Below are 20,472 nucleotides of genomic sequence, written 5' to 3'. Positions count from 1 at the left end.
CTTCTGGTTTCCCTCATGGGACCTTATTTCGGAGGAACTTTGTATGATAGCGAATGGAGAAAGACAAATATTTTTTGATCTTGTTTGATTTTAGTGAACTGAAAAATTATCTTTTAATTTGCCAAACATCATATGTGTAGTTCATGGCACAAATCAAACCGGATCGAAAATATATTTGTCTCTCTCCATTCACCACCATTCATATTTTTTCCAAAATAGGGTCCCATGGGGTCCATCGGACATGTGTGACTTCTGTTGAATCTCCAAACAGTCTAAAACAAACATATGTAAATGGAACCATCAACAATAAAAACAACTTAAAAAGTTAAATGTTGTAAAATTATATAATTAAATAAATAATTCTTAATGATTTGGTCAACTTCTGATTTCAATGAAGATTAATTCTGCCGTTTTTATTTTCTTGTTTTGTTTAATTCAAAGATCAGTTGTCAATGATTTTCTTCTCCCGCCCTCTCAGCCAATGGGAGGCCTGTCCGTGTGTGATCCCTGCGCCTGATTGGCTGGACTGTGACTGGCCTCTACTGGGACAGAGCGGTGGAGAGAGAGAGGTAGAGAGAGGCAGGTGCGGTACAGAGAGAGAGAGGTAGAGAGACCTTCAGACAGAGCGGGGTAGAGTCAGAGAGAGAGCGGAGGACCGTCAGTCCCAGTGGCGGGAACAGAGAGAGACGGAGGACGGATGAAAAGAAACAAAAACAAGAGAAAAGACAAATAAACTCACTTCTCTTCTTCTCTCGGTTCTGCTCGAACATGGCGGGCACCCCTCTGTCCCGGACATCCACCCCGCCCTCCGACTCCCTCTTCCACTCCGACCCGCCCTACAGCGCTCCCAACCCGGCCAGCTCCCCGCGGCTCCCCGTCGCTCGCCTGGCCGGATCTTTCCTGAGCGGCGGGAGCGGCAGAGTCCCGGTCAGCGTGAACGGGACGAGCGGCGGCGGCGGCGGAGGAGGCGGCGCCGCTCCTCCGCACACCGAGTGTAAGATGGTGGAAGTTCACGGCGTGAAAGTGGCTTCGTTCACGGTCAACGGCGTGGAGCTGATCTGCCTGCCGCAGGTGTTCGAGCTGTTCCTGAAGCACCTGGTGGGCGGACTGCACACCGTCTACACCAAGCTGAAGCGGCTGGACATCAGCCCGGTGGTGTGCACCGTGGAGCAGGTGCGCGTCCTGCGGGGGCTCGGAGCCATCCAGCCCGGAGTCAACCGCTGCAAGCTCATCACCAGGGCCGACTTCGAGACGCTGTACCGGGACTGCACCAACGCCAGGTGGGCCGAGACACACAGAGCATGTTCAGGGGGAAAAGTTTAAAATGGGCTGTTTTTATCAGGAGGTTTGGTGGAGGAGGCAGCAAGTTGAAATAAACTGGAGTCAGATAGGTAGGCAGTGACAAGAAATATTAAAACTCATGAAATTAAATTATTTACCTGCTTTACAGGATTCAGACTAATTTAGCGTCTTCTCGTTTGTTTGCTCAGATTAAAAACATATTTTTCACATTAATAAGAAAACCATCTTCCTTTAATTTGATTTCAGTGATAAAAACTGAGCTCATAAGTCAAAGAAACATCAAACAACATCAGTAAGATTTTAAATGATCAGGATCTTCCTTTTTGATTTCTTAAGTTTTCAATTTATTTTAATTTCCCAACTTAAAGCTTCACTTTCTCGTTGAATTATTGGCCTTAAATATAGTGAAACTTAAACATATAGAGTGTTAAAATACTGCTTTTAGCATATAAATATAAATATAGGTGCAGAAGTGTTTTTAATTGTCAAACATAAAATATTCCCAAGACACTAAAACCCCAAACTTCCATCAAAAATCCAGAAGAAAACACTTTAGTGGACTTCTATTTTGAGACTTTACGCTGTGTGATTATTGATCTGTTTGCTTTATTGACTACAGACTATATAAGCCATTCATTGATCTGGAAAAAAATAAATAATTACAACAATCATGAATCGATCTTCCAGCCTTCACTGAACTCTCAGGGTAAATTCACATGATACATCAGCAGAGAAACACACCGAGAGGGGAGAAAACATAAAAAAATCTATGATAAAATACAAAAGGGTGACATTAAAAAGCTACTCACATTATAATCATGACAATACATTGTGATGGATTATAGTACATAAGGCTATAGAAGAGAATAGTGCAAATAATTGTGCATAAGAAGTCAAGAAGTATAACATGATGCTTCAACTATAACTATGTAGGTATTTGTATATATATATAGTTAAAAGTATTAATATTAGGTACAGAAAACAAAGTATTTAATGATATGAGCAGTATGTGATCACAAATCTGAAAAATATATCATTAAATGTGAAGATTTTCTGCTTTTTTTCTGTTTGATATCATTGTCAGGCTGCAACTAATGATTATTTCATCATTGTTTTATCTGATCATTATTCCTTCAATTAATCAGTCACTTGTTTTAGTAAAAAATGCCCAAGTCAAATATCTTGTTTCGTCCTACCAACGATCCGAAACACAAAGAGATTCAGTTCACCGAGAGAGAAAACAGGACGTTTGGAAGCAGCGAATGTTATTTTTGCTCGACAAAAGACTGAAAAAATGATCAGTTATCAGTTCAGACTGATCAACTCATCACTGCAGCTCAGAAAAATAAACTTAAACATTAACAGCTGTCAAATAAAAGCTTGTAAACCTGACAGTTTGTAGTTAAACCCGTCTGAGAGCTCCATCCAACTGATCCTCTTATTCTCTGATAACTTCATCAACAGTAAACTACAACTCTGTCACATCTGATCATTTACTTACGCCCTAATTAAGCTTAATTTAAGTCTCACTTGAATCAGAGATTTAAACTGTAAAAAGATTTAAACTGTTTAAGAACATGATCTCATAACAAGCAGTTATTCAGTAGAAACCTCGCTAAACCAAAGTGACTCGATCATTTTAACCTCCAGAAACTGTGAGAAGTCATTTTGTAACAGCAGTGAGTGAAAATACAACAAGTAAAGAACAGGTAGAAAAACATGAAACTACATTTAAACATGTTTGTTTGTAAACAGTTTAGGCTGAAGCTTTAAAACAAATCAGCATCTTGTGATCCGTCATCGGTCTGTGATTATTATTCAGCTATTCACAAGTCAAAAACATCAGAAAGATAATGAGTATAAGTGTATATACTGTTTTTATTTCTTGATTAAGTGATTAGTTGTTTGATCAGGAAAAAAATCTGAAAACTGTAAAAAAAATTATTTATCACAAATTGACGTCTTTAAGTGACTCGTTTTGACCAAAACCAAAAGAGATTCAGTTTAATGAGCTGAAACCAATTTGCATGAAAATTTGGTAAAACAATTAATCGTAATTGTTGCATATTAATTTTCTGTCGATCAACATATCAGTTAATTGACTAATAATTTCAGCTTCATTATTCTTCAAGGTTTTACTGATGCAGCAGTTCAACCTTCAAGAGTTTACAGTCACGGGTTTCTTAGCCCCCCGTCATTAGATCGTGTGTGTCCAAAGTTATTCAGGTTATTGACATATATAATAAATAAAACACTACATCTGACACTTACACAGGATATTTGGTGAAAAATGACTAAAATAAATTGACTGACAAAATATTTGCCATTTTTCTGTTGATCAACTATTTGATTAATATGTTTATAATCAGGATTCAAAGTAAATGATTAGAGACGTCAGTATGGAAATATGTAAAAAAGAAAAAAGACTTTTACAATAATAATAATAATACATCTCTTCTCTTTGTGATGTGATTGGTGGAATGAAGAGAGAAAAGACAGGAAGCTCCGTGTGTGTGCGTGTGTGTGTGTGTGTGTGTGTGTGTGTGTGTGTGTGTGTGTGTGTGTGTACGCCATATGGACAAACATGTTGCCAGCAGCAAAGCCTGAGGCACCCACACACACACACAAACACACACACACTCTTCGTGAATCTCTGTCATGTTCGTACCCAAACGTCGTCTCTGTTATTTGTGCTGTAAACTGACTCACCTGTGAAGCTCCGCCCCCATCATGACTCACCTGTAAACCCTGACCGATACTTGATTTTTGGGACAGATATCGATATATCGTTTGATATTCTTATATACACAGAATATGTACAAAAATACGATTTTTTGGCAATGACTCCTCATCAAGCAAAGATACGTACGTAATGGAGGCAGGACGATTTACACTTAACAATAAACTTTATTGTTTAAGATGATATCAAACCACCGACAGTCTGCTTCACTTGGAAATTGATAATTATAAACTAACTCATGACTCAAGCATCTTTTTCTGCATTATGTTCTGTAAAGAAAAGCCTTCAAATCGCACAACATATCTGCCAATACTGATTTATTTGTGAGGAGCTAATATGGGCCAATAAAATTGGCTAACCAATAAATTGGGCGGGCTCGAATCTCCTGCAATTGTTTGGGGTTTTTTTTAAACGTCAGGCTTTTCCATTAGCAGCTGTGCAGAGTCAAATGGTGCTGCGTTGATTTGCATTTCCGTTTCCAGTTTAAACATGCCAACTTGTGCCGAGTCACTTCCAAAGTACAGGTACAGGGCTTTGTCATCGTTCAAGGATGAATTGTGGCTTCCACTTCCACTTCCTCCGCCTCTTTTGGATCCATTTTGACTGATATTTATGCCTTCGTGCCGGTGACAGCTGTGGCCGGAGGCATCATGTTTTCAGGTTTTCCGCCCGTCCGTCTCATTCTCGTGAAAGCCTCGAGGGAATTTCTTCAGATTTGGTTCAAATGTTCAGTTCGACTCAAGGATGAACATAATAGATTTTGGTGGTCAAAGGACAAGGTCAAGGTCACTGTAACCACACAAGACACAATTTTGGATTAAACTTGACTTGTCTCCATTTATTTAAACAATAAGCTGTAGATGCCAAGCAAAACCAAACAATACCCTGAAAATCCAAGACGATAAGTAGCTGGCAACCATCAACTATTGCACAGTGCAATAGCACACAGCACTAAATAAGGCGCTGCTTTTAAACGTCATTGACTCAAGACCATTACATAATCAGTTTAAGACACACCTTCAAGCAGGTATCCCTGTTGTGATGGAGAGGCAAATCCCTGCTGTGCTGGGTCAAGCCAAGCCAGCATATGTGTACGGAGCAGGGCTAATGTAGCGCCATAGAGCTTCTGCTTGGTCCGAAGAGTGTCACGTGATGCTCGTCTTGACTGTAACTCTTCTCACACACACACACACACACACACACACACACACACACAAACGCACAAACACACACACACACACACACACACTTTATATCACTTGAAATGTTTGTGTAGCCTCCAGGTGTGTATTAACTCTGTGTGAGTGTTTAATCACATTTAGGTAGATTACTGCTGAATGTGGATCAAAATGTTTTTCTCTCTTATGATCAAATTATGTAAATGAGCCTTGACTAATTACAGAATTAACAGAGAGGCTGTGTGTGTGTGTGTGTGTGTGTGTGTGTGTGTGTGTGTGTGTGTGTGTGTGTGTGTCTGTGTGTGTGTGTGATACAAGTGTAAAATGAGACTGACAGTGAGGAAGTCACAGCTTTAATGTGAACAGGCTGTTTTTAATCAGCTTTAATCGCATGATTATTATTAAACTGATGATGGTAAGCGTGTGTGTGTGTGTTTGTGTGTGATTGACATGTATGCTATTAATTGAACAGGTGTAGAAATGTAAATATTAGGAGAGATTATGGCAGCAAACTGAAAGGAGCATCTCTGAAGTCCTGAATGCATCTCTATGTAACAATATGATAAAACAAATAACATAACATGTAATGTGGTGTAATATTATAACAAAACAGAAAATAAAATAAAATTACATGGGATAACATAACAAAGCATAATCTTATGTAACAACATAAGAATACAACATAACATGACTCAACATGATTAAACTGAAGATGGTGTAACCAAGGGTAAGAGGTAACATGAGGTAATTGAGAATTTAAGGTCACAGCATGTATGTAATGTAATATCAAAAAAATTATTGTCAGGGAAGGCAAAGTAATGTAATGTAACATATGAAGGGAATGTAAGATAACCTAGTGTAATGAAAGTGTAACATTATGTACAGTAAGATAAGCTAGCGTAACGGCAGGTAAGGTTAACCAGGTGTGACAAAATTTGAAATAATGTTAAGTGACAGGACGTAAGGTAATGTAATGTTAGGTAAAGTAAAAACAGGGAAGGTTTGGTAATGTAATGTAACATTACCTAGCACAATGGAAGTGTAAGATAACGTATCTTAACATTAAGCTGAAGAAACGTCACGTAAGGTAACGTGACAGAAGGTAATGTATCTTAATTTAACAGCATAATATAACAATGCAGAGAATATCATAGCGTAACTTGTAACAATACTGTTATGTAACACTGCAGAACCTATCGTAATGTAATGTAACAATGTTAGAAAGCATAATGTAACCTAAGGTAATGTTAGATAATGTAACATAACATAGCGTAATAGTAGAAGTAAGGTAATGTACCTTTGCTAACGTTAAGTAAATACGTTTTATGTAAGGTAATGTGACAGAAGGTAATGCAACATAATGTAACATTATGTAAGTTAATATAGTGTAACGGCAGGTAAGGTAATGTAACAGTGTAAGGTGACAGTGTGTAAGGTAATGTAATGTCAGTTAAAGTAATGACAGGGAAGGTTAAGTAATGTAACATAAAATAACCTAGCGTAATAGAAGTGTAAGGTAACGTATCTCAAGGTAATATAAGGTAAATAAACACACAAGGTTACAGAAGGTAGTGTAACTTAATGTAACACAATGCAAAATAGAGTAACACAGCATAATTTACCAGAATAATGTAACATAACACTGCAAAATGTATTTAACGTGGTGTAACATAATGTCACAAAGCATCATGTAATGTAACATAAGGTAACCTAGTGTAATAGAAGAGTAAAGTGACCTAAGGTAAAGAAACATCACGTAAGGTAACGCTACAAAAGGTAATGCTACTTAACGTAACACAGTGTGTAACATAGCAAAACATGAACAGAATAATTAGGTGCAGTGTCGACAACTCAGATATAGAACTCAGAGATAGATGTATAACACACGCACACACACGACACACACTCGGCTGTATGTGACTCTGAAGCCATGCAGTAAATCAGATGTTGTCAAGGGCAACCATATTGTCTTTACAATTTATCGGTGTGTGTGTGTGTGGTTGACCTTGTCTCAGAGAGGTCAGTCGCATGCACAGTTTGACAGCACTGTACAGATCGAGTCATAATTTGTGATTGACTGCTCTGTGAGTGTGTGTGTGTGTGTGTGTGTGTGTGTGTGTGTGTGTGTGTGTTGCAACATATAGTATAGATGTAATAATGTCTTCAAGCAACAAGACAAGTGCATTCTCTCTGCTGTCTGTTTGACTTCACTACTCACGATAGGTGAATCTGGTTCCACCTGTTTATATAAGCATTTTCACTTTGTAGAAATCCGAAAAAGTGTTTTCCTGCTGTCTGAGTTGTAAAAAATAGTTTAAGTTAAAGAGTAATTCTGCATTTCACACCTGTAAATGTGACCTGAAGCGTATTTTTTCTCACAGCAATTGTGTGTGGGCACTGGGTGCTGCTAAAACACAGGTGACCTGCACTCAGAACTGTACCTGAACACATCAAGTGAAGCGCTAACATGCTAATGTGCTGCTGTGTAGATATCCTACAATTAGAGCCTGACCGATGCTGGATTTTAAGGGCCAATACCACAGTAAAAAACATTCTGTTATGGATATATTGACTGATATTATTATTTACATAGTATACATTCATGAACACACATTTTGCATGTGGTTATCAAACACTTGTGAAAAGGGTATGTACGTAATGGAGGAAGGACATTTTTCAGTTTAACAACAAACTTTACAGTAACATACATGTATACAGTACATGTATACATATGTATGTATATCTATTACAGCAACTTAGGGCTGCAATGTCTTTAATTTGTTTATTTTTTCTGACCAACAGTCGGAAGTTTATTTATTTTCAGATTTGGTAAAAACAAATCGACAACTAAATCCTCAAATATGAGAAGCTGCAACCCAGAAATCTTTTCACTTTAAAAATGACTGTAAAGATTAATTGATGACAAAATAGTTGCTACTTAATTTTTTTTTTTGTCATGGACTTATTGATTGACTAATTGTTATAGCCCCACTAATACAACAACATAATAATAATCACAATCATCATTTATATGAAAGTGTAAACCCAGTAACGATGATTTGGTTCATTTAACTGGTTTCACTGGTTGAACTGGGATCAGTGTTTCTGAAAAGTCTCAGTTTGTTCACCCGAGTGTGTGTGTGTGTGTGTGTGTGTGTGTATGTGTGCGTGCTACATAAAGGACATTTTGTCCCAATTTAATTAAGTGTGGAAATCCCCACAACACACGCACTCGCATACACACACACACACACACACACACACACAGAGGCAAACACAGTAAATTAAATTCCTCAGTAGTCTGTGTGTGTGTGAGAGAGAGTGTGTGTGTGTGTGTGTGTGTGTGTGTGTGTGTGTGGGTTGGCTCAGACCTGTCAATCAAACACTGACCCGTGTGTACCCCTCAGACTGTCACAGTGTGTGTGTGTAAGTGTGTGTTCATAAAGCTGAGGCGGCAGGTTTCGGGCAGATGTGGTAACCACGGCAACCGATATGTTACATGGAAGGCTTTTGAAAATGTTTTAATGTAATCTGATTACTCCTCAGCCCTGTGGGATATAATCAGCGACATCATCATCATCATTAAGTTCAATGACAAAAGTAGAAATCAAAGTTGTGATGAAATCTTCACAATAAATCCACTTTTATAACATTTTTCAAAACAATCCTCACAAGAGGCACAATCATGAAACTGTCATTCAAATCATCTTTGCAGCTCTAATGATAACTGTTAGAATTATTGATGACAACAGAGATGTATTTTTAAGCTGTTACATTTATATATATATTTTAATAATAATATTTTTAATTTTTTTGGCCTTTAAACGGCTTTATTGACATTACAGCTTTTGCCTTTTGACAGACTTGCACTTTCACTTGGGTTGAGCGATGGGACTAAAACAATGGCTATCGGCCAAGTAAACACCCACTGAGGCAAAGATCAAATGATAAGTGAAATTTTCCAACAGCCAGGAATCGTTTTCAATTACACCATAGCATTTTTAAAATCAATACTTAGTTGGACGACGGACACTACAATCATCAACTGTCTGCTCAGTGCAGCAGCGCCAGCAGCAGAGTCGCAGCACAGAGTAGCAGGTGTCACATTTCACTTATCATGCAAGGGCTGTAAGAAGAGTTGATTGATAAGATGATGGCGGAAGTTTTGCTGTCAACGTGAAAAACATAAGGACCTATTTGGCAATATTTCTGATTCAAACCCAGTCCTAACAGGGAACCTGATAATGTTAATGTTGGAAATGGAGTTGGTTACTTTACTGAGAAGTTGGAGGTGTGCATCCTGTCACCTGCAGCTCTTCATCTAACAGCTCCTTCTTGTTCCATTACTCCCACAGACTGAATAAAACTGCTCCCTGACATATTTCAAACTGATCAGCTGTCAACAAATGACTGTTGTTTTGCTCTTTAGGTATATTTTTGATGAACAGTAGCAGTATAAGTATGTTTTGACAGTTAAAGGCTTTTATAAGCAACATTATGTAACTTACCCTCTATCACTTGTTTCTGCACTATATAACTTCAGTGAGAGGGTAGGATCACAGAGTTATACACATGTTTACTTAAACATACAAGTTTTCAAATCACACAAAATATCGATCTCTACATAATGTTGCAGCAGGAAAATAGTAATTAGCATTGACATGAGCAATAACTTACTGCAGCACTCTTTTCTTGAAAAAAAAATGTGTTGGCATCATTTGCACATGTTACAGAATATGCAGATGTAAGGTTTAATTTGATCATATTATTGTATATTATATAATTAATATTGTGAAATGTTTTTATGGATTTAAAATCTGTTTTTTCTTTCTTATCTTTTTCATTTCAACTCTACAATTCTTTTACAGTTATTACTTAAAATGTACTTTGACTGATTCCCAGTATGTTTAGTACCATCAGAGAAAACATTTGCATTCAGATATATTTTAAATACATGATAGTTACTGTTTTCTGCTCTCTCAGACTCGTCCTCGTCTCTGACAAACGGTGTGTCTCTTAAAATCCTCCCCAGGGACCACGACATTGACTATGAAAGGCCTTCAGGAGAAAGAGAAAGAGAGAGGAGATGAAACGGATTAATTCATGAAGTTAAAACATGAGATTAACCTGGAATATTAATACTGAGCAGAGAGGAAAGGCCAGTGTTGATTAATTATTCATGGCTGTCGATTTGAGGTGGAATCCCATTTAACGACTTCCTCTGCGGTCCTTTAAGGTGGTCAGCAGGTTTATTTAAAGGGCCATCCCACTGTGTTTTTAATGTTTGTCCCGTCTCTTCTTCAGCTCTCGACCAGGTCGTCCCCCGAAGCGGACACTGGCCGTGGCCACGATGACTGACGGCTCTAGGCTCCTCCCACACGGCCTGTTAAGCCCCGCCCTACTGTCACAAACAGGTGAGTCAAACAATTGACCCCTTTCTCTGGGTGTTTTTGTGACTTTTGTGCCACAAAGTGAAATAAAATTGTGAAAGAAACAAAATATGTTATAAAAAAGGGAACTTGTGTTTTGAGTGATGGACAAATGATGGCCTTTTATTTCCAATGGGCCCCAAATCGTCACTTTCTTGCTATTTGTGTGAAATCTGTTTGTGGGATCACAACCAAATCTCACAGCAATGAGATCCTGATGAAGACGCATGTTTTGATACGTTAACCATAAGTATACAGGATTAGAATAGAGGATTACAAAGAATTTGCCTTTGTTCATTCTGCTACAAGAAGATGAGACCTAAGACATGAGTCTTTACCCTGAATTCAGCCTGTCAGGCAGGACCGAGTCCTGGCAAGCCTGTATAATTAGTGAGGCAATAATATCTATATTATTGAATTCTACAGAGCTGCAGATTTCTGTCCGTGTGTCATCACACGTACTGTACACACTGTGTAACTGCGTGTGTGTGTGATTAGAGCTATAATTAGCATGCTTAATTAGCAGATGTCAAAATGACTGACAGATTAGTGTCTCACCCGAAGCACACACACGTGTGTGTGTGTGTGTGTGTGTGTGTGTGTGTGTGTGTGTGTGTTCCTCTGGGCGACAAGTGTTAAGAATTTCATCTCATCTTGAAAAAAGCCGTATAGAAAAGCTCATTAAGAAGATCATATAAATGCATGTGAGTGTTTGTAAGTCGATACTGACTCTTCTTCTTGTTGTTGAAGCTTCAGACAGATGAAGAGTCACAGTGACATAAATAATAAATAAATAAGATAAATGCTACAATATACAAACTTCAGACTTGTAGCAGCCAACTTCCTCTAATCATTTAAGAGTTTCTGTACCACAGTGTTTTTATTTAGGGACACGATATATGTCAGTGTAATAAATTGGGAAATTTATTGCCAAATTTATTTCATTGAATGAAAACGGGCAGCATTTACAGACTCTGATACAGTAGATACACCAATAAAAACAGACAAGAATATGGATTATGGATTGTTAAATCATCTCTGCTCGAAACATCTTCACCTTTCTTACCCTCAGGTGTGCATGAACCACAGGTTATGAACTTCTTTCTAAAATACAAAAAATTAGCAGGTAATTATCGGTTGCTGGTATCGGCTGGAAAAAAATCCACATTGTGCATCCCAATACTATCTACGGAAGCCGTGAGGGGCGAGGGGGACGTGTTTTTTTCTGGTGATCCAAACATATTCTTGATTTGAAGTGGCTATATTAGCGAGAGTGGTGTCAGAAAAATGCAGCCTTATCACTGCCACCTGGTGGTGTGGAGAGTTTCCGTCAGTTTCCCCTGATGCAGGCGCAGAATGTACGAGCTTGCTGGTGGTCGGCTCTAATCTTTGCGGTGTGTACAAGCGATGTGAGGCGACCCAACAGTCAGCCTTCATCTCTGCTAGCTCCTCAACGTTGGTTTGGTGTGTCTCGGCCTTTAGACTTTAATAAAGATTCAGTGATGAAGTGATGACAAGATGACTTTTTCTCGTCCTTGTAAATTTCCTGAGAGTCTTTTAAGTGGTGTTAGTCTTGAAAGACCCCACTGGAGCTGTTGTTACTCCAGGTCAAATGGACTCAGAGACCCTCTAACATGATGAAATGATGAGACTTTAGGACAGTCTCTATGTAGGTCTATACTGTCCGTGTTTCATTAGCCAGTCGTTTAAATCCACCTGAGCGTGTCACCTGTGAACCTGCCGTGTCCTCTGATGAAGGCCAGTTTGGACGTTTTAAACTCTGAAAACAGGCGAGAACAGTGAAGTCTTTTCATCTTTCTGTTCAGCAGAGTTTTAATCCAACAGAGACGCTCCGGTGGTCACAGAGAGGAGGAACCACATACCGAACCTTTCACCTCCGTCACCTGCCTGACAGATCTGACAGCTTAATGAAAACACCACACACACACACACTGACACACACTTAGGATTTTATTAAAAATACTCAAACTGCCACGTTTTTTGACCGAGGTCAGAGACGGAGAGATCAAAGGAACAAGAATATTATTAACTCTGTGCACGCACGCACGCACGCACGCACACACGCACACGCACACGCACACACACACACACACACACACACACAGGGAGAGTTAATTAAAATGTTGTAAAGGTTGCGTCTACAGTGAAGATAAAGTCTCGTTGTTCTCACAGTCACAATGCAAGTACAATTTTGAGGTACTTGTACTTTACTGAAGTATTTCCATTTTATTTTACTGCTTTAGTTACTGATTACTTTGCAAATCAGGATTTTACATAAAAAAACAAACAAACGATCATCTTATAAAATCAATAACAGTTTGTTAAATATGTCTCAGATGTCTCTAAGTCGTTGATGAGACTTTCTGATGGTTTCAAAAATAACTGTAAATTGAAAATGAGAGATCAAATTGTGCAATATTTCAACAAAAGCCAAAGACTGGCCCAGTGACCGTTTGAAGGGACCCAATGGTAAGAAACGATTGCCATCAAGTCATGTACTGCGTAGTTATTGTATCCTTTCCTTTGCTCTTCCTTTCACTCAAATATGGGAAACAGCGTAAATGCTCTGAGCGATAAAATGAAAAACAACTTCTTTTTGACATCCATGTTGCCCCATCATTCCAACACAACACACATGGACACACCGAAGTCTGAAGAACGACTTCCCAACTTCGGAAATGGGACTATCGGAGTAGCACGTGAATGCAGCATTAATCCAATCCTTCCTTTTGCAAGCATTACAACCTCAGCTGGAGAGTCACTGCATGAACTCCAGTTTCTGTGTCAAAGTCTTAAACACTGGACGTCCAACCATCCACCTCGACCTCTGACTTCAACTTACAGTACAACAATGTCACATTTCCTCAGCTGGAGAAAACAAATATCCAGTGTTCCCAACTATCACACTTCTGGCGTAAGACATCAGCTTTCAGGTTCTCTCTTAGTCCATCCAAATGAATGAAATAAGAGGCAGGAACGAAGCTGTAACTAAGATACAGTTCAGGGATTTAATCAGAGTTTAACACTGGTCACTAGCTGAGTTTTACTGTTAACGTAATCTCATGTTTTGCAGAAACAATACTGAAGAAAATACGTTCCTTTAAAACATATCTGACGTGTCCAGTCAGTCATATATAAACGATGTAAAGAATAAATATAAATACATTTTCTATCACAGTGACTGATTGTTGTATCATCGACACTCTGCAGCGCCTCGTTCAGGTTAAAGCTTCCCCGCCATCAGGAAACATCATGTATGAAATGGAGGTCACGACGATAACAAAACATCTCTGAACTTATTTTCTTTGATGAATGTGTTTCTGTGAACTCTGAAGAAAATAAAACTGTTTTCATTCTTTGATCAGACAGGAAACGGCTCCGTTCCTTACGTTTGTTTTCAGCCACGTTCAGTGACAGTCGAGACAATTTCGACAGAAAACAAGATGAATTTATCAAACTGACGTGTTTATTTACTGTGTGTGTGTGTGTTTATTATAAAATCACTCTGGTGCATCTCAGTGTTTCCTGTTTTCACCACCTGAAAGATTTCTGTAATCGACTCTGCTGAGAGAAATTATTCTGATACATAAAATGTTTTTATTTATTCATGTTTTATCAGTAAAAAGAACCAAAGACCTCACATAGAAAACAGACGATACAGAGACATAATTGTAGGTGTTGGTGCAGGTATTTCTTCTCCCACTGAACTTATATCTCACATATATATATATATATATATATTCTCACAGTCCCCCTGCGTCCAGTCTTTATGTTAAGCTAAATGTGTCCTGGATTTATCAGTACCGGACACACAGACATGAAACACGCAGCTGATCTGAAGCCAGTTTCAAAGTCTCTAGACATTAAATGTTCCAGTTTCAGAAGCTGAAATATTAAAAGAATGAAAACAGAATCTCCTGCAGGGAAACACTGAGAACAAAAAGATAAAAAAAAAAACTTGCTTTGTCTTTCTGTGTTTTCGTTCATCAGGAGGTTTTTTTTAACGAGCCGGAGGGTTGCGGGTGACGGTGGGGGGGGTCGCTGTCCGTTCGTTAGCAGGAGTCCCTCGTTAATACTAATTGAATTAATTAGAGGAGGCGATTAATTGGGCCAAGTGGCTGCAGGGAGAGAGAGGTGGTCGAGAGACAGCGACAGTCACTGGAGAATTTCAGGCTGCCAGTGTTATTAATTATTGATCAATCACCAACTTCTGAAAAAGCATTTTGAACATTTACCTTCATCTTCATCCCCAAAGATAAAAAACATGTGCGGCATGAAAATGTGCAAAAGTGAAATATGGGCAGAATTAATCAAATGAACAATTATAAGTATGAAAACTGGCTTGTCAGATTAAACTTCCTGCTCTCCAGAGAACAAACTCTTCAGATTTTATAACTACATGATCTTTTCTCTTGCGCCAGGAAAAACTGTAAACACTCCACGACTATTCAGATGCCAAGAACAGATAAATCATCAGGATGTAGTTTCTTCATCACTGAGCACTTTAGGTTCATCACCATTAACCAAACAATGAGATTGTGTGTTTGTTGTGTGTGCATTTTTTCTTTGTAGATCGTGAACATACGCATTTTGCCAAAGTGCAAATGTTTTTACCTTTCCGAACTCAAACTCATTGGGAGGATTTTTTGCTAATTTGTTTATTGCTTGTATGGCAAATTTACATACATACATAAGCGGAGCTCAAGGATAGTGTATATAGTCTGTGTATGTCTTATGTCGCAGTTTTAGATATGCAGTAAGCAGTGTTGGGGATAAAAAGCTCCAAAAGTAACACATTACAGCAATATATTACTTAAAGCTGTCACACCAGAAGAACCGACGAACAATCAGGTTTGCCTGCATGGTGAGCAAAAGAGATGGAAAAAGTGGAGACTCCCTCCCTTTGAAGATTCAGAAAGTCCTAACTTTTTCATTTTTTAAGTCCGTAAGGGTCCACTTGTCAAAAGATGTTTTATCATTTCAAATCAATTAATCTAAAATGGTGTATCTAGTATTTTCTTGCTCTGTGTTAATGCCGCATAACACGCTAACTAACTAAAATTTTAATTATCATGATAATTACATTCACTCAAATGTTAATCTGAGAAAAAACACGTGAATGACACAGATTTGTATGTATGTTGAGGCCTGTGTTCAGGTGATCTGTCAGCATCTCACCTGTGTCAGGTGTCCTGTATCTCTTCTCCGCAGGTCTGACGGCGGCTGCGATGGCCGAGGCTCTGAAGCTGCAAAAGATGAGGATGATGATGGGTTTCCATGGCAACAGCGATCAGCAACGCCATCACAACGGAGAGAGAACGATGTCACCATCAGAGAACGACGACACAGGTAGGAAATTACATCATCGTCAGTCCCGCTTCAACCTGAGTGACATCATGAAGTTAATTGTGTCTCCTCCTCCCTTCATGCAGGAGGCAGCGAAGGATCCTGGGAGAAGGAGCAGCGCCTCCTCTCTCCTCCTCCCTCCTCGGTTTTAGCGCCCCCTCCTGGCTCAGCGTCTCTCCACCTCAACACTCTGCAACAACACAGCACGCTATTGGCCAACCGTGAGTCACAGCTTTTCTCTGATTGGATAGCTCAGTGACTTTTCTCCATTGTTAGCTTAGCATCGTAGCACCTCTGTATTTCATATTATCCTTCTGTCTCTGTGACTCCGCCTCCTCAGGTCTGTCAGACCTTCCTTTTATGGTCATGCCACACCCCCTCCTTCCTGTGGGCCTGCCTCCTGCTAGCGTTGCCATGGCAATGAACCAGATGAGTCAGCTGAGCGGTTTTGCAAACATGGCCGCCGTGTCACAGATTCAGAGAGAAGAGAGCAAGGTGACACCGCTAGAGAAGATGCTAATAGTACGAATCACAACAGCGCTTACGTTAAAAGAGTCTAATGCTAACATTGAAGAGTTAATGCTATAGGTACCACGGCTTACAGTGCTAATGATAACAGCCTTAATATTATTGTGTTGGGGCTAACACTGCTAAGGCTAACAGTACTAATGCTTACATTGTAAATTCTAAGAAATATGTTAGTGATGCTAATGATAACAGCCTTAATATTATTTTGTTGGGGCTAACACTGCTAAGGCTAACAGCACTAATGCTTACATTGTAAATGCTAAGAAATATGTTAGTGATGCTAATGATAAGAGCATTAATATTAACAGTATTAAGGTTAAGAATGCTAATGCAAATTGATAATGCATGAAGGGCTAATATAAAAAAAACATCACTAATGCTAACAGTGCTAATGCTAATGCTCAGTCTCTTCTTTGTTTAGGAGTCTACTCCAGGAAGCCCCTCCCCCTGCCCCTCCCCCAGTGATGATGAGCTCCAGCCTCAAGAACCAACCAGCCAATCACCTTCTAGAGCATCTTCATCATCCTCATCATCACCTCCTCCTCCAGCACATACGCCAGAGCTGGGTTTGCTAAAGAGTTTTTTTTATTTATTAATGTTGAACATTTTGAGGTTTTCTTAATAAAAATGCTCAACAGGTACGAAAAATAGCCCAAATTAAATAACATTTTGCCAAGTGGGCAGCCGCTTCAGGTGCGATAGGAGTGATTTTAGGGTCTGAGACAAATACTTTGTACTATTGGAGTGTTTTCTGTGGAAAAGTGAAATAACTTGTTTTGTATGAACTCCACAGACGGGGATATCACAGAACAAGAAAACATCATGAAAAAGGTGTTGAAAGAAAAAGGTAAGAGAGAGTGTGTTTGAGAGCAGATGGTTTCACAGTAACAGTAGCATATCCGGAGGCGTTTGGACTCCAGTTTTCTGATTTTTAATTTATGAACACACACTGACTGTCTCTGGGTTAACATTCCTTATTCATGTCTCCTCTTTCATCACTCCTCACTTCTCATGTGATCCGGTGATCTTATTACTGTTTGGAGGATCGAGGAGTGATGTCAGAGAAACATGAGATCAACCTTCACTGAAGTCTTTTTTAAGGCTGACACACCTTTCTGTGATTAGACTCTGATCAGCTGATTGGACTGATCTGAAACCACATCCCAACAACAGACTTTTAAGTTTTAGATTTTGCTTTTTGATTCTGATTCACCATCAAAACTACTAATACTAATGCTACTACTAATATTTTCTCTTCAAGAGAACAGGATCTGATGTTTATATGCACAAATAACATAACAATGCATAACCCGGATAGCGTAGTGTTACTGAAAAGCAGCAGATCACCTGCAGAGAACAATATGATGTGAGGACTGAAGGAAAAAGAGGAAAGGAACAACAGACACCATAAATAATAGAAACACACTTTGCAGTTAGTCCAGGAGTTGGGCATCTGGTCACCAATAATGTGTACGTGTGCTTGTACTTGTGCACACACACAGATAGAGATCATGAATAATACAGACAGGAAGCTTTTTCCCGCTGTTTCAAATATTTAAGGGGTTGATTGTTTCTTGAGCTAAAACAAAAAAAAAAGATGCATCAACAAACATGAATTCTGTGTATATTTTTTTTATTTCACCCTCGTGTCTTTACGTTGTTTATCCCTACAGATGACAGCATGTTGCCCCTCCCCCTCCTCAAAACAACCTACGAGAAGCTGCCGCTCACCTCTCAGCCGCTGTCCATCAACCACGCAAACCCCGCCTTCACTCCGTTCCTGTTGGCTGAGGGTCTGTCGTCCATGGAAACACTACTGACCAACATACAGGTGACGGAGTTAACTGTTATTAAAACAGATGTTAATGTACAAACAGTAACGTAGAGACAATGACGTATGGAAAATACCGTAGAGACGATAACGTAGAGACAGTAACAGAAATCCAATAAAGCAGAGAAGATAATGTAAAGACGGTAACATAGACATAATAACAAAATGACATTAATGCAGAGATGATCATGTAGACACAATAATGTAGAGAACATGTAGATATGATAGCATAGAGACAATAGCGTAGAGGAAATAATGTAGAGACGATAATGTAGAAAAGATAACATAGCGATTATCAAGGTAATGTACAGAAGACTCTGTCTCCATGTGGACCGTCAGTTCATTGTTTTGTTTTATCAGGACACCTTAGTGAATCATCACTTCGCCATCTTTGACCGTTTGTTCTCAGGGCCTCCTGAAGGTGGCGGTGCAGAGCGCTCGATCTCAGGACAAACAAAACCAGATGGAGAGGAAAGAGTTAAAGCTAGAGCTGGAGAGAGAGAGAGGCGCCCGGCAGACACTACAGAGACAGCTGAGCTCTGAACTACAGACCAGAGGTGAGACAGGTTACACTGTGAAACTACAGACCAGAGGTGAGACAGGTTACACTGTGAAACTACAGACCAGAGGTGAGACAGGTTACACTGTGAAACTACAGACCACAGGTGAGACACTGTAAAATTCTCTGTTTCTTATCATCAGTGTCGATCCAGAGGCGGCTGAAGAAGGAGAAGAAGGCGAAGAGGAAGCTACAGGAGGCGTTGGATTTTGAGTCGAGGAGGAGAGAGCAGGTGGAGCGAGCGCTCAAACACTCAGACTCCCTCACAGGTGACCAGATACAACACTCCTCTTTCTTCTTCTGTGCTCGTCTTCTCCTCCCTCACTACATTTACATGATTTATTGTTGTTTGTTCAGCTTTATTATATCAGCTAATAGCACAGGAAGCTAACGTATATCATCGAAGCTAACAATCTATTCATGTGTTTCTGGTGTTTTTGCAGATGCAGTGATTCCTGAGAGCGAACTGGAGAACAAGCAGCAAGAAAACTCTGCGGCTCAAGGTAACTTTTTTTCTCATAAAAATGGCTTTGACTTGAAATATATTCACTTTTTCTTGAATTATAATCCAACTTCATCTTTGAAATCTTGTTTTACCCCCACAAATATACGTCTTCTCTAATATATTTATCTAAACGCCGACAAATGCACTAGTTCCTCCAGTTTCTCTTTAGTTTCTGTTTTCTATCACAGTAAATTGAATATATTTGTGTTTTGGACACAACGAGACATTTAAAGACTGAGATGGACAAGATTTTATGGTATAAACAAATAAATGAGAAAACTAGAATGGCATTCAGTAGAGTGCATACCTCCTCCGAGGCCCAACAGTCCCTTTTGTACTCACTCTCAGATACTGAAGACAATGAAAATGTCGGAAAACACTTTCAGTATATAATACAAGAGAGAAAAAAATCCTGTATCTGTCCCTTTATCTGGATCCTCATCAAAAGTTAATGGGGTCTATTCTGGGCTCAGATCCATCCTCCATCCAAGTTATGTGGAGATCTGATTGGTAGTTTCTGTGTAATCCTGCTTACAAACCAAACAAACTAACCAACCAACGGATACGGGCAATAACAAAAACATAAATAAACCTCCTTGGCGGAGATTACAATCATCAGATTAATCTTTAAATCTGTTACAGATGATAAAACTAAGACTTAAAGTTTCTCCAACACACACACAGAAGAGTTTCTGTCACTTTAAATAATGTGTTTATTCTTTCTGGTGTGTGTGTGTGTGTGTGTGTGTGTGTGTGTGTGTGTGTGTGTGTGTGTGTGTGTGTGTGTGTGTGTGTTGACTGTGAAATTGAACTGGGAAAAACAATCACAAACTACACAGCAGAACTAAACACACACACTTATAAACAGTGTTTATACAACAGTGCATGTGTGTGTGTGTGTTTCCTCCAAACTGACATGATAATGAGATTCATTTATCAGAGCACTGACGTGTTGTTAGTGTGTTGGTTTGTTTGTGTGTTGGTTTGTTTGTGTGTTGGTTTGTCTGTGTGTTGGTTTATTATTTTGTTGGTC

General features: G+C 39.2%; 1 protein-coding gene across 2 annotated transcripts in view; it reads left to right on the top strand.

Annotated features, from left to right (window-relative positions):
* Positions 1-614: 614 nt before the first annotated feature.
* The window catches only part of LOC311268966 (dachshund homolog 2-like), a 21,088-nt gene continuing 1,230 nt past the window's right edge, over positions 615-20,472 (top strand). Inside the window, exons 1-11 of one of the 2 annotated variants that reach the window (XM_084372951.1) lie at positions 615-1,280; positions 10,525-10,634; positions 15,882-16,019; positions 16,103-16,237; positions 16,357-16,511; positions 16,966-17,110; positions 17,338-17,391; positions 18,218-18,375; positions 18,785-18,932; positions 19,078-19,203; positions 19,378-19,437. In XM_084372951.1, the coding sequence (XP_084229077.1) occupies positions 769-1,280; positions 10,525-10,634; positions 15,882-16,019; positions 16,103-16,237; positions 16,357-16,511; positions 16,966-17,110; positions 17,338-17,391; positions 18,218-18,375; positions 18,785-18,932; positions 19,078-19,203; positions 19,378-19,437 (1,741 nt within the window). In that variant the 5' untranslated portion in view covers positions 615-768. Of the gene's footprint in view, positions 1,281-10,524; positions 10,635-15,857; positions 16,020-16,102; positions 16,238-16,356; positions 16,512-16,965; positions 17,111-17,337; positions 17,392-18,217; positions 18,376-18,784; positions 18,933-19,077; positions 19,204-19,377; positions 19,438-20,472 lie in introns of both variants that reach the window. The other variant, XM_084372950.1, reaches the window with a different exon arrangement.

Source organism: Pagrus pagrus, assembly GCF_965226575.1.
Source record: "Pagrus pagrus genome assembly, chromosome: 14".
In the NCBI taxonomy this organism is placed as follows: domain Eukaryota; kingdom Metazoa; phylum Chordata; class Actinopteri; order Spariformes; family Sparidae; genus Pagrus; species Pagrus pagrus.
The sequence above is the reverse complement of the archived record's forward strand: the minus strand, read 5'-3'. Positions and strand labels throughout refer to the sequence as shown.